Genomic DNA, 13,792 nt, shown 5'->3' on the forward strand with positions numbered 1-13,792 from the left:
TTTAAGCAGTTATCAATTAACATTGCCATTCACAGATGTCGACATCTTCGCTATCCAAAAGCGTTCTGAGTACAACGGAATAGCAAGCTTCTGAATTGCTTTTCTATAAAAAGAATACCATTTTGTGTATATTCCTTTCAGACATGCAATTTGGATATCTACGTTTCAAAGTTACAATACCTTACGAAGATTTGAACCAGCACTCCAAGCAATAATGCAAATTCTTTGACATAGCCACCGATGGGCTTCATATCTCTTGGTTCACCCACGCAATCAGGCTTCTACCACAGTGAAACTTCTTCCTCTGACGTAACTTTGTGCACTTCTTGATTTTTCTCAACTCTTTTAGTAACAGCTACAATCCAATTCTTCAAATCGTCAATTTTTGTTGTTTTCTCTTTGAGTGCATGTATAAGCGATGACTGCTTGAATTTTGGCCACGTATCAAAATCTGGCACCAAAAATTGATTCTTTCTTCAAGAGCTACTGTTTAAATAAATTACATGCAAGTTAATCAATTTTCCACTTGGCTACTCACATGTTAGTTTGATACTCCACGAGTTGGCGCTGCGCTTAAAGAGTTTTTCAACGCATTTACGTCACTGTTAAATCTCTACTTGACAAGCTAATGACTATCAGAGAGAAAGAGAGCGATTCTTTGGCCATATTGTCATTTCACATGTGAAAATTACAGCTAAACTTGAGTATGAAGTCAGCGTTTTCAGATTTTTTAGAAGAGTACAGAATTTTAATACGATAGAACAAAATTTATTTAAAAGCGAAACGTAATGCATCATCTTTAATATTTTAATGCTCAAATTAGCTAACCAAGTTGATGAGATTTGATCAGATGTAAACCTTTGAAACGCACAGTTAAAGAACAAAAAGCTATCTCGTCTGTTCTACATAACTTGAACGTAATCTCGTCGAGTTCAAAATTTGGTATTTTCAATTGCTAACTCTTGCCAAAAACAAAACTGACGTCTGTGAATAATAATATCTACTGACCAGTTTCTAAGCTTTACGCTTGAGGCCTGCAAAGTCACAAAGAATCTATATATCTCAGCATGCATGCTATATTCAAAGATCTCAAAAAATTGCCTTGGCAAAAGTCTTTCAGTCGAGGTAGTGAATTTCATTGTTGAAGTGATTTTGACTATACAAGTGCAAATCTATTTACAAATAGCTGATTTACAGAAAGTGAAAAAATAAAAATGATCACCAAAATAACCCAAATTTGGATCTTTTCAAATATCGCCTCCCCTTCGATACCTAGTAGGGAATCGCCTGCCCTTCTGAACTTTAATCGATGTTAAATTACTCAAGATTTGGTCATTAGCCTACGGTTGAGATCATTTCTTATTGGCCAATAAATTGCTCGCTTAAATTCTATTCAAAATTTGTCTCCTCTTTTGCAATAGAGAGGCGATTGTTGAAAAGATCCCAAACTCTAAACAAAGTAACTAACTTCAATCCTAGAAACATTCAATGTTAAAATAAAATTTTAGAAGTGAACAACACGAATTCAAACCACTAACATAGTATCATTCTTCATAAACAAGAGGGTCAATTTCGGTCCTGATCGTAAGTCTTGATAGAGTTTTTCAGCTCTTTCAGTTGTTTATTCACACTTTTGATTTCAGATTTCAGTTCAATTATTCTTCCAGTCTGTGACTCGTCCAAACTTTTCTGACCAGCAGTTATGTCAGCAACAAGTTGCTTCAGATCGTTTCGTTTCTTCTCACTTTTAGCTTTCAGACTTTTGTACTTGACGACCATCCGTTTCAGTTCAATTGAGTACTGCGATTGATTAAGTTTAGAGGATACGTTTGTTTGCTGTGCTTGATTTGAGTCTGAAAGATGTCCGGTCATTTCGTCATAATTATTGCTGTCACAGTTTTGATTTTCGTCTTGATAGTTACACAAATCACCACATTTAGCACACAGTGGTTGTTGAGATAATAACCTCGCATTTGGTCCTAACTTGGGTTCTATATTGGTCGCCTCTAACAAGCTCAAGTCTGTTTGAGTTGAAATCTCGCTCGTTAATTTTGAATCATAATTTTGAGCTGCATTTTGGTCTGAAAAAGACTTGTTCAGTCTATCAACTTCGTCGGATGCATCTTGGATAATTGATGTTGAAAGCTCGTTAGCATAGAGCGTAACGTCAGCTAAATCACTAACGTTGATATTGTCCACGTCAAATATTGAATTGTTGTGGTTATCGCAATTTGAGATCTCATTATAATCTTGACCTTGACTGCTGCAATCAACTCCACGTGATATTGGATCAGCCCCGAATAGAAGTTCTGTTTGCTTGACCAGCCCAACATTGTTTATATTGTTTTCAAGAGATCCTGAGTTGTTAGGAGTTGAGGATGCAAGTGTTGAACTTGTAAAATCATCTGGTTTCATCAACTGATTTGGGTCAATTGCAACACTTGACTTCAGATTTAAAATCTCTCCCAGCTTTGCATCAAGGTCATCGCATGTAAGCGAAATTTGTTCACTATCGTGAATTTGGCCAGCAGTTTCAAAATTTTTACTTTCGTTTCGGGACACTTCATATGTCGGATACCCGACATTTGGATTTCTTTCAAAAATATTTTGAGAGTTGTCTCTGAATTCTTCTTCAAGGTTCCTGGGTATTCTCATAGTTTTACTGAGATCGAGAATCTCTCTGGCTAACTTTGATGCCAACGTTTCTTCAACGCTGGCTGATAAATTGTCAACTGATTCCGAATTAGATTGAATGGAAGAGACCTCCGGTTGATATCCAAATGCGTTGCTCATTGGCACTAAGCCCATGCCCTCGATCGATTCGCGCATAAAATCTGGAATTCTCGGTTTGCTGCTTTTAGAAACTTGCGTTTCAACGTCACCCAAATCACCGTCAACAAAATTCTTATAAATATTATTTTCCGGTATGGGATCCCAAATTTTGGGGCCTTGCTGTTGCAAATTTGATTGATCCGAATGATGCGATTGAATGGGTGTCTTTACAACCTGTTCACTGTATTTATTTGACTCCAAATCTACACGTGCGTTGGTTCGGTCGCTTTCATTTGGCACACTAAATGTTTTCTGGGTATCATCTAACTGGGAAATCTGATCGTTATCGTTGGGATTGGCAGGATCAAAAAATAAGTTCGCATTTCCTGAGAATTCTTCGGGATGATTCATCTCTTCTTCGCATTCAGTTTTGTTTTCCTGAACAAAACACTCAGGTATTTTTTCAGTATCACAGTTATAAGAAACTGCACGTAGATTATTCAAAGATTCGCTACTTTCAGATTCACCGGCACCAAACGTCCTATCCGGTTCTGAAAACCTTTCATCGAGCCTTTCAAGTCGTTTATTTTGTGGTTCGCAATCCGAGGTCGAAGCGTTCGAACATTGCAAATTCAAGTCATTGTTTGACATCACCTTTTCGCGTTGACTTGAAAGCTCTGACTGTTTTCTGGTTACAAAATCTCGCTCATTTCTCTCACCTTTCGAGTAACGATGTTGAGTTGATAACTGGTTAAACTTGCTTCCTTTGCGTACTGCTTGTGATTCAAAGTGGTAATCAGTCAAGGATTTCTCCTTTATGTAATCCAATAATATTCCGGGCAATGGAGCTGCACTTGAACTGCTTTCAATATTGTTCAAAACAGTTGACGCGTAACTTAATTCATCAGACCGTTCCAAAATGTCCAACACATTTTCGCATCCGTCCTTTTCTTCATTTAACTTTTTATAAAATTTATTCCGTCGATACTTTTGCAGCCAAATAAAGGCGTATTTTTCCACAATTGACGGGTTGTTTGTAAATTTTGAATTACACCCAGTTAGGAAATTATTGCCCGGCTTGCACAAAACTGACTTTTGGTGTAAAATTCCGCGGTTGATATATTGTTTCTGCAGGTTATCACGAGTTGCCAAAACGGATGCTGAAAATTTGATTCGGTCCTCTCGGCCTTTTCGCGCAGCTTCTCGCCAGCCAATGAAAACCTTCCGCTTCAATGCCGAGCTCCAATGCCACAACGACAGACAAGTCTGTTCATTTTCCGTAGTCCGCAACAACCACTTTTGTTTCCATATTTGATAAGTTGAAGATAAAATACGTCGAGTACTGAAATTTTGGGCAGAACGAAATAATAATTTAGTGTAAGTGGATTTATTTTTATAACGCAGCAATGCCCCAAAGCATACGGATTTCAATCTCAATTGTGCACATTGCGCTCTTACCAAATGGAACTGTGTTGCAATTAATAACTTTCGCTCTGTCTCCTCAATGTACGTATTCAGCCAGATCCGCACAAATTTATGCAAAATACGGCGCTTAAAAAAGGAATTAGCAATTATGGAGAGTCTGCGCTTTTCCAGCCTATTTTTCCAATATTTTTTCCACGCCCCGAAAGACAATTGTAGCGAGATTTTGTTTTGCGCTGGCAGATAACTGTTTGCGTAAAACTGTTCAGCCATAATGCTCTTTTGATAATGCTTCGCACGGTACAATTGAAGCCACGTTGTGAAATATTTGCGCGCTTTCTCTCTTTGAAACTCTTGCTTTACCACAAAGAGGTGTCGCTTTTTTCTCTCTTCACAAACAAACAGCCTCCAATTGTGCATCGATTTTTGTAGTAGGGATTTACGACTTAGTTGCTGCCAGCGCAGTCTAAAATGATTGAGCGCGATCTCTTGTAAAATAATCTTTGCATCTTTCCTTTTCCTCCAGACATACAAATACTTTGCCAACACTGTTTTCCTTCTAAATTTGTCACATTTAAGCCTCAGAGCTGCTTTCTCCCTGCATACAATATTGGTGTATTTCACCCACGCACTAAACACAATTCCTACCAGAATTCGCTCTCTCCTCAACTTGAATCTGAGAATCGCCATTTCCATGGCTGTGTTGTGGTGGTAGTGGCCACATTGTTGCAGACTCCGCTGAGTTGTATAGGTTAATTTAAGTAATTTGTAAAACCTGAGCAGAATTTTCCTGTAATAGAATGCCTGTGCGACCACTTGGTGTTTTTGCTTGAGCTTTTTCAACTGTACATAAGTGACCCAGGCTGAAAAGACGCGATACTCTAATTTCAAATTATCTTTTTCTTCCATTCGCATTTTAACACGCTGTTTTTCCCTCTCTTCCCAAAGGGAGATTCCTTCTGTATGCGCTTCCCCGATTTTCCCCATAATATTGTAACCCGACCCCCTTTCCAACAGGGCGTGACCAAACAATTTGTTCATTTCCCCACAAGGTAATGAACTGATCAAAGTTAACCCATTTCTTTCAATATCCCATGATTTGAGTCGAATTCTTCTAGAAACAGAACCGGTTTCTAATGAAGTGGTTGCTGTTAGTCCATTCTGCGTTTTGAGCTCTTGTGACCGTGATTTGAGGCATGTAAAATTGGGACGCGTTTCCGTGATATTTGAAGGGGGATTATTCTGATATGCAGTAAAGGCACCCTGAAAATGTGAATAGTTGGAAGACACGGGGAAAGATGATGCCACAGATGATGATGATGATGTATCCGCGATATGCATTACAAAAAATCTAAGTAATCTGAAAAAAAAACGTAGCATCAATATCCTTTTCTTTTGCTTAAAAAAGTTTGTAAATATGATAATTGTTCATTGAGAATTGAGGTGCTTTCATTTTCGTCACAAAAATAGTTTTCCAGTAAAGTAGGGTCTTGAAAGTAGAAATTTTAGAACTTGTCGAAAAACAAACAAACACCCATTTTGGGAGCTTAATTAAGACAAGGTGGTAAGTACCTTATAAAACGAAAGTACGCTTAGAAAAAGTAAAACTTTTAGAACCAATTCACTTAAAAACCTCTTGGTTCCAAAATGCAACACTTAAATAAAAAAGGAAAAAAGCAATAGTAGATTTCAAAATTTTCAGGATTAGTAGTCCGTGAAACAAAGCCTTTGGTGTCATTAATATAGTGCGGCCAAAACGTTTACCTGATAAGATAACCCGCAAAACGTTTCCCCAGTTATCTCAATTTGATTCAAGTTAAAGCGGAAATTTACCTCAAACGCACTTTCAGCTTTCAATAATTTCGAGGCACACTTCAATTTTCAAATTCCTTTAGCTAAAAACTTTTAAAAGAAAAAATTCAAAAAGTAGGGACAGCCTGAATATTCAGCACATTTTTGATTCAGTTCTAAGAAGTGTAATAGAAATTTCTGGCAGAAAAGGAACTAATGATTCTAAAGGATCAAATTGCATAGCACTGACCCAAATAAAACTTGAGAAAATGTTATCGATGAGATTCACATGTCTTGCATTATTTAAAAAACTATCAAAAAGGATCTGCACGCGAAATTAACAACAAAGGGAGCTTAGATCCGCCCAAAAAAAAATTTACAACCAAATTTTGACCGAATATCAAAAAATTTTTTTTGATCTAGCTTTTAATTCCATGATAATCGTACATTGAGGATCGAGGTGCTCATTCATTGTCTTCACAAAAAAAGCTTTCCAGTCGTCACGTAGTGTCTTAAAAGAAAAAAAAATTTAGAAATTGTCGAAAACAAACAAACACCCATTTTGGAGCTTAATTAGGACAAGGTGGTAAGAAGTACCTAATAAATGTTAGTACGCTTAGAACTGTCACGCATTTTGACCTTTAACGTTTTCCATAAAGTGTCGCTTTTAATTGTTCCGACCCCACTTGTGGGGGGGGGGGGAGGAACTATATACTCAAATGCGTTTTTTTGTTCAGACAATTTGGGCCGATCGATATATTCATCGCGAGAAATGTGAGTGGTATCATTAAAAAGCTGGTCCAGTAAAATTCAAAAACTAAAAAGATTTTTTTGATTTTCGTTTTTTTCTACAAGTTATCGAGGATTGAGGTTTTGTGTGAACGCGGGATATTTGTTCACTATTAGTGTAATTTTTCTTCAAACTAAGATATTTTCTATAAAAATTGTAGTTCAAAATTAAACTTCCCGCCAACAATTGAATCAATTTTGTGTTCCTAATGGACTAAAGGCGAAAAAAAGTTCAGGTCTCATAGGTTCTGATTTACTATAAAAGTTCTGGTTTTCTATAAAAAAAATTGAATTCTATTTGAGATCTTTTTTTATAAAGATTTTTTATTTTTTTGCTTTTTTAAGTCACCTGGAGACAAGTCACTTTTCATATCGAAGTTCCGTTACTGACAAACCTCCTTTACAGTGAAATGAAGCCCAACGAACAAAAAAATGTTTTCAAGGAATTGCTCATGTTTTTTTGGCTCCGAATGCGTTTTGGTAATTTTAAATGAAATTCTCAATTACTTTTTGAGGTTGTACTAATTTTTGGAGTCTCATGGCATGGACTCGATGACTAACAGTGCAATATTTTCCGTATTGACCATTAAGTGAACATATCTAGTGCGTTGAGTGGACAGCTAATGGCTTCATTAATTCTTCAAAAAAAAAATTTGATTATTAACCAATCATAAACTTATTATCGTGAACTGTAAGTCAGTCTCAGTGATAACAGCACCCCCTTCTTTCCTATTGCAACCAAATTGAATCTGGCCAGCGGTTTTATCTTCTAACTTTTGGTTATACGACTTCAATGACAAAGATTTCATAAAATTTTAAAATAATTTTTGGATATTTCCGTATTATTAGTTACTTTTGAAATCTTATCCCATTATCGTAATTTTGATAGCTCATATAGGCTTTAAGAAGACGTTCAGTGAATCACATATAAAGTTTTTAGAGAAAAGCTTATGATTTAAATGGCTTCGACATTTTCTTCCCGCACTTTTCTACTGAAATTTTGGTTTTTTCCTGTTTTTGTTGTTGTTTTCATAGTCATAAGACTTGTTGTGATGCCTTATTGATCACCTATGCACGACAAACATCCCTGTAATCCTATCGGGGCTTATTGCAGCTAATTTATTGACTTTCGTTGAAAGCTTGAACTTAAAGGCTGTTAAGAATTCAAAGATAATTTTTCGAACATTTTTTTGAACATCTTAAACATTTCTCGTGAACTGTTCGTCAGTCTCTGTATTTACCGGACCCACTTGTTTTCTACTGCAACTAAAATTAATTTGGTTCGCGGTTTTATCTTCTCAATATTGGTTATATGAATTCAATGACACAAGATTTCAAATTTTTAAAAAATTTTATGGATTTTTTTGTCTTATAGTTACTTTTGAACTCTTATCACATTATCCAAATATTATACACATTCCACAGATATTACTCTAATCCCATTGGCTGAAAGAAACAACTCAGTGGATAAACTCAGATAAAGTTTTCAGGGAAAAGCTAATGGTTTAAATGGCTTCAACATTTTCTTCTCGCACTTTTCTACTGAATTTTGATATTCGCCTGTTTTTGTTGTTGTTTTCATAGTCATTAGACTTATTGTGATGTCTTATTGATTATCTATACATGACAAGCATCCTTTTTCTCCAATCGGGTTATTTGTGAGCGTAGTTATTGACCTCCGTTGAATGCTTTTGACTTTAGTGGCTGTTAACACTTTCAAATTTTCGAAAAAATGTTCTGAACCTTTTACCAATCCTAGCTTTTTAAGTGAACTGTTTGTCAGTCCCAGTGCCGACAGGCTTCCTTTATTTTCGACTGCAGCCAAAATTAATCTGGTTTGCGGTTTCATCATCTACTTATTAGTTTTAAAACTTCAATATCACGAATTTTAATATATTTTTTTAAATTTTCGGAAACTTTTTCTTAATTTCCTTTTGGAATCTTAAAACAATATCCAATTACTGATAGTTCACATTGATTTAGGGAAGACGTTCAACGAATCATAGATAAAGTTTTCAGAGGAGCTTATGATTTAAATTGCTTCGACATTTTCTGGCATTTTTCTACTGAATTTTTGGTTTTTGCCTGTCTTTGATGCTGTTTTCATCGTCAATAAATTGTTGTAAGTTCTTTTTGATGAAATTCTTATGGTAAACAAACTTGTTGTCCCATCGAGCCATAATTTAGCGTATTTACTGGCTTCCGTTGAAAGCTAATGAATTTAATGAAGTTGATACTACGAGTTTTCGCAAAAATTTCGTGGTTCTAATGTATTTTTTCATAATTGTTTCTTTGAAGTTATTTGTTTGTTGACAAAGAAGAAGATTTCCATTGCTGTTAAAAATTAATTGTTCAGAGAAAAGTTTTTTGTGAAAAGTTTTTTATTTTTAATGCCTTCGACACTTTTTTTTCTTGAATTTGCTGTTTTTGTTTTTTAGGTAGCCGTAAATTGCTGACAGTTCTCCTAAGTTTGTAATTGAGGATTGAATGAATGTTACCCAAAGCAGTCAGTTTTTAGCGAATAGTCTTAAAGTTTATGATACACATTTTCAAACATTTTCAAACTTTTCAGTTTTTTTGTTCTTTTCGTCTAATTGTAACTTATTTTCATCAATGATAGGTCCCATCCAATTTCTTGTATTTCACAAAAAAACACGTCTACTGATATTATTTGTCACTGATGCTTTGTTTGTTGGACACTATGCGTTTTTATGAACGTTTTTTGAATGGTCAATTTTTGTGTTTCTTTTTCTTATCTTTCAAAACAATCGCGTAATAACAGATCCCAATAGTTTTCAAATGTGGCCCAAATAAACTTATTTATTATCCCAATATAAATCTTTCAGCTGAATTAGTGGAAATAAGAACTGAATTAAAAATACTTAATATTCAGATAACAGCTAGTGATTTTAATGGTAGCAATAGTTTGTGTTTTCGCAAAGCGTTTGTAATTTTTTAAAGTTTTTCTTTTGTTCGTTTCCAAGGCTAAGTCTTACCGAAGACAGGTCCTTTTGGTTTTGTAATGACTTTTTATTAATTTAACAAGGATTATTTAGTTAGCCAATGAGTTTTAAGACTTTCGAAATTTCTTGGTTTAAGCCTCATTGTTCGTTCTCTTTGTCGACTTGTTACATAGTCTCATTAAAAAAAACTATCTATCGTCTGTATATTTAGGAGAAAGTATATTTGAGTAGTTAAGGTTTTATCTGACTGCATTTTGACGGTGTTACTATGAGCTCTTAAATTTACATGTTCAGTTTTTGCCGTGAAATTTTTGTTTTTGCTAATTTTGTTGTTTCTTTTTTTTGTCTCGTAGTCTCTTTAATGTCAGGTATCGTTGGCGCTGTAAGGAGGCATGGCATTATGTAATTGAATTAGTAGATAGGTTGTGTAACGATTGTTTTAAACACAAACATCTATTTTTGTTATCGCTTCATTTGGTTGACAATTAAGTCAAAAATGTAGATGAGCTCGGGTCGGAATATCATGTGCGAACGCACATTAACGAGCCTCCTTGTTCATTTCACATTCAAAAATACGCTAATAAGTATTCGAATTTCAAATTCCTTAAATTTTTCGGATATCTCTCATTTTCTCTCAAAAATATCAGTATAAAATTTACTTCACAATAACCAAATATTCACGGAAATCAGCGCTGTTACCCAGTATATAATATCTACGCTATTTAAATTTTTTGATAGTTTGTTTTTCCTGTTTTTTATTTCTTAGTACAAAATTTAGTGCATTAACTAAGTGAACATCAACAGTGCACAGTTTTGTGGAAGGTTTTTTTCTTGAATTTGCTGTTTTTGTTCTTTAGGTAGCCGTAAATTGCTGACAGTTCTCCTAAGTTTGTAATTGAGGATTGAATGAATGTTACCCAAAGCAGTCAGTTTTTAGCGAATAGTCTTTAAGTTTATGATACACATTTTCGAACATTTTCAAACTTTTCAGTTTTTTTGTTCTTTTCGTCTAATTGTAACTTATTTTCATCAATGATAGGTCCCATCCAATTTCTTGTATTTCACAAAAAAACACGTCTACTGATATTATTTGTCACTGATGCTTTGTTTGTTGGACACTATGCGTTTTTATGAACGTTTTTTGAATGGTCAATTTTTGTGTTTCTTTTTCTCATCTTTCAAAACAATCGCGTAATAACAGATCCCAATAGTTTTCAAATGTGGCCCAAATAAACTTATTTAATATCCCAATATAAATCTTTCAGCTGAATTAGTGGAAATAAGAACTGAATTAAAAATACTTAATATTCAGATAACAGCTAGTGATTTTAATGGTAGCAATAGTTTGTGTTTTCGCAAAGCGTTTGTAATTTTTTAAAGTTTTTCTTTTGTTCGTTTCCAAGGCTAAGTCTTACCGAAGACAGGTCCTTTTGGTTTTGTAATGACTTTTTATTAATTTAACAAGGATTATTTAGTTAGCCAATGAGTTTTAAGACTTTCGAAATTTCTTGGTTTAAGCCTCATTGTTCGTTCTCTTTGTCGACTTGTTACATAGTCTCATTAAAAAAAACTATCTATCGGCTGTATATTTAGGAGAAAGTATATTTGAGTAGTTAAGGTTTTATCTGACTGCATTTAGACGGTGTTACTATGAGCTCTTAAATTTACATGTTCAGTTTTTGCCGTGAAATTTTTGTTTTTGCTAATTTTGTTGTTTCTTTTTTTTTGTCTCGTAGTCTCTTTAATGTCAGGTATCGTTGGCGCTGTAAGGAGGCATGGCATTATGTAATTGAATTAGAAGATAGGTTGTGTAACGATTGTTTTAAACTCAAACATCTATTTTTGTTATCGCTTCATTTGGTTGACAATTAAGTCAAAAATGTAGATGAGCTCGGGTCGGAATATCATGTGCGAACGCACATTAACGAGCCTCCTTGTTCATTTCACATTCAAAAATACGCTAATAAGTATTCGAATTTCAAATTCCTTAAATTTTTCGGATATCTCTTTCTCTCAAAAATATCAGTATAAAATTTACTTCACAATAACCAAATATTCACGGAAATCAGCGCTGTTACCCAGTATATAATATCTACGCTACTTAAATTTTTTGATAGTTTGTTTTTCCTGTTTTTTATTTCTTAGTACAAAATTTAGTGCATTAACTAAGTGAACATCAACAGTGCACAGTTTTGTGGACGGTTTATGACCAAAAATCTTTGGAAAGTTTGAAAAGATTATATATCCACTGGTCAGTCAACACGCACTGGTAGTAGGAGCAAGATTATCTTCAAATAAGCATCTGTAAGTTTGCGTCTTGAAACTACTGTTTTTTTTTCAGTTTTATAAATTTTTGGCTTATGACGGTTTGGAACTTTATGTGCGAACAAACATTACGTTCGCATATTTTTTCAAATGAAGGAAAATACTTAACTGTTACGTAACACAACAAAGATGGAAACAGTCATTTGACAGCACACCACCCAGATCGAAGAACAGAAAACTAATTATCCTGAGGATCGACCACATATGTTAAGCTAATTGAAATTCAATAGTCAATTCTACATTCAGTTGAGTAGGGATAATTGTAATTTCACCCAAGAGGAAGAATAAAAAGAGCACAAAACACCCGCCGATAGGCCATTGGCAATTATGTAAATTACTGAGAGATGACATCTCGGTAAGAGAAAAGAAACAAAAAGTGAGGAAAATATTAACGGCAATATGACAAAAGATTGACATGGAAGTTGAAAATACTACAATGATTTCACTTGGTTAAACAGCAATTGAACTTTTTTCCTCGTTTACTATACTCAGATAAATAAAACTGTTATACCAGAAAAAGCACAGAAGGAACATTTAGACAATTAAAGCACAAGCTATATGGGGTAACAAAAAATAACCAACATAAACGGAAATTAGTATACTTTTTCTGTATAGCAATACACTTAGCCAGCAAGAAGTTTCGAAAAAGAAGCTAAGCAAGAATCCTTCAGGAATCTGTGCTGAGAACCGAATGTTCCGATGACAATATTCTACCAACAACAATGCATCAAACAAGGCATGTCTAATAGTTTGTTAAATGTAACCCACCGACCACAGGTTTTGACCTCGTGGGAGGAAAACAACGATAGAATACCACAAAGTGGCGGTGTTTTGAAGGCAATAAAAATGTGGAAGCTATCTATTAAATTGAACTTGAGAACAATTCCTATATTATTCGTACTTCACGTAGCAACTATTCAGCGAAAGAGCGACACAACTTCCAAAAAATTGATACCATCAATTTATATATGAAGCGGATAATCAGTCAACCCTATTCTGTTTTTACAGTTTCAGTTGTTGTTCAGCAGTTGATTTCATTCTTTAATTGAGCGAATAAATGAGTCCGAATAAAAAAAAATTCCAACAGCAAAACTGTATTAAATCGCACAAAAATGGAAACATAACCGGCAGATTGCCGAAAAATAGCCACTTGTGGCCTTCCATAGAATTGGAAAAAAAACTAAAGTAATAAGATAGACAGATTGATCACCAGTCCTTTAATAGAGCACTAGACTTTTTGGGTTAGATTTGGATTGTCCTTTTTATGAGACACATACGCTCGATAAGGAAAAAGACCTAATATAGATTTTTCAAAAATTTAGGGCATATACGTTCAAGATTTAGGGCATATACGTTTGGCACTAATTAGATGCACACTGTTGATCTTTAACTACGAAATGTTCATAAAATCTAAAGTTCATTAAGTGAGCTCAGAAGTCATTTTTTGAGTGCAGAAGTCAAGCATTTGACCTATAAACAGAAGAAATGACCTCACGCACACAAATTTAGACTGCAAAGCAATAGAAGTCACTGAAATTGAAAAAGTCAATGGTCACAAGAATAAACGATGGAGACGACGACTTAAAAGACATAGCAGGACAAGTCCTGAATAAAAATTCACAGAAATGTTATAATTTATGACCTCACAATCATTAACTTCGCTTTAAGAGGCAGCTGCGAGCTGTTAGTAATGGAACTAAGCAATAAAACAACACCAGAACAACGAAAAC

The 13,792-nt window shown here is 34.6% G+C and overlaps 1 protein-coding gene across 1 annotated transcript in view; it reads right to left on the bottom strand.

Moving 5' to 3' along the window:
• Nucleotides 1–453, bottom strand: part of LOC142341666 (uncharacterized) — a 159,122-nt gene extending 158,669 nt beyond the window's left edge. Inside the window, exon 1 of the mRNA XM_075392792.1 lies at nucleotides 181–453. Coding sequence (XP_075248907.1) covers nucleotides 181–251 — 71 coding nt within the window. The 5' untranslated portion in view covers nucleotides 252–453. The remainder of the gene's footprint in view (nucleotides 1–180) is intronic.
• Between the last annotated feature and the right edge of the window lie 13,339 nt (nucleotides 454–13,792).

This window comes from Convolutriloba macropyga, chromosome 6 (assembly GCF_964194025.1).
Source record: "Convolutriloba macropyga chromosome 6, txConMacr16.3, whole genome shotgun sequence".
Classification (NCBI taxonomy): domain Eukaryota; kingdom Metazoa; phylum Xenacoelomorpha; order Acoela; family Convolutidae; genus Convolutriloba; species Convolutriloba macropyga.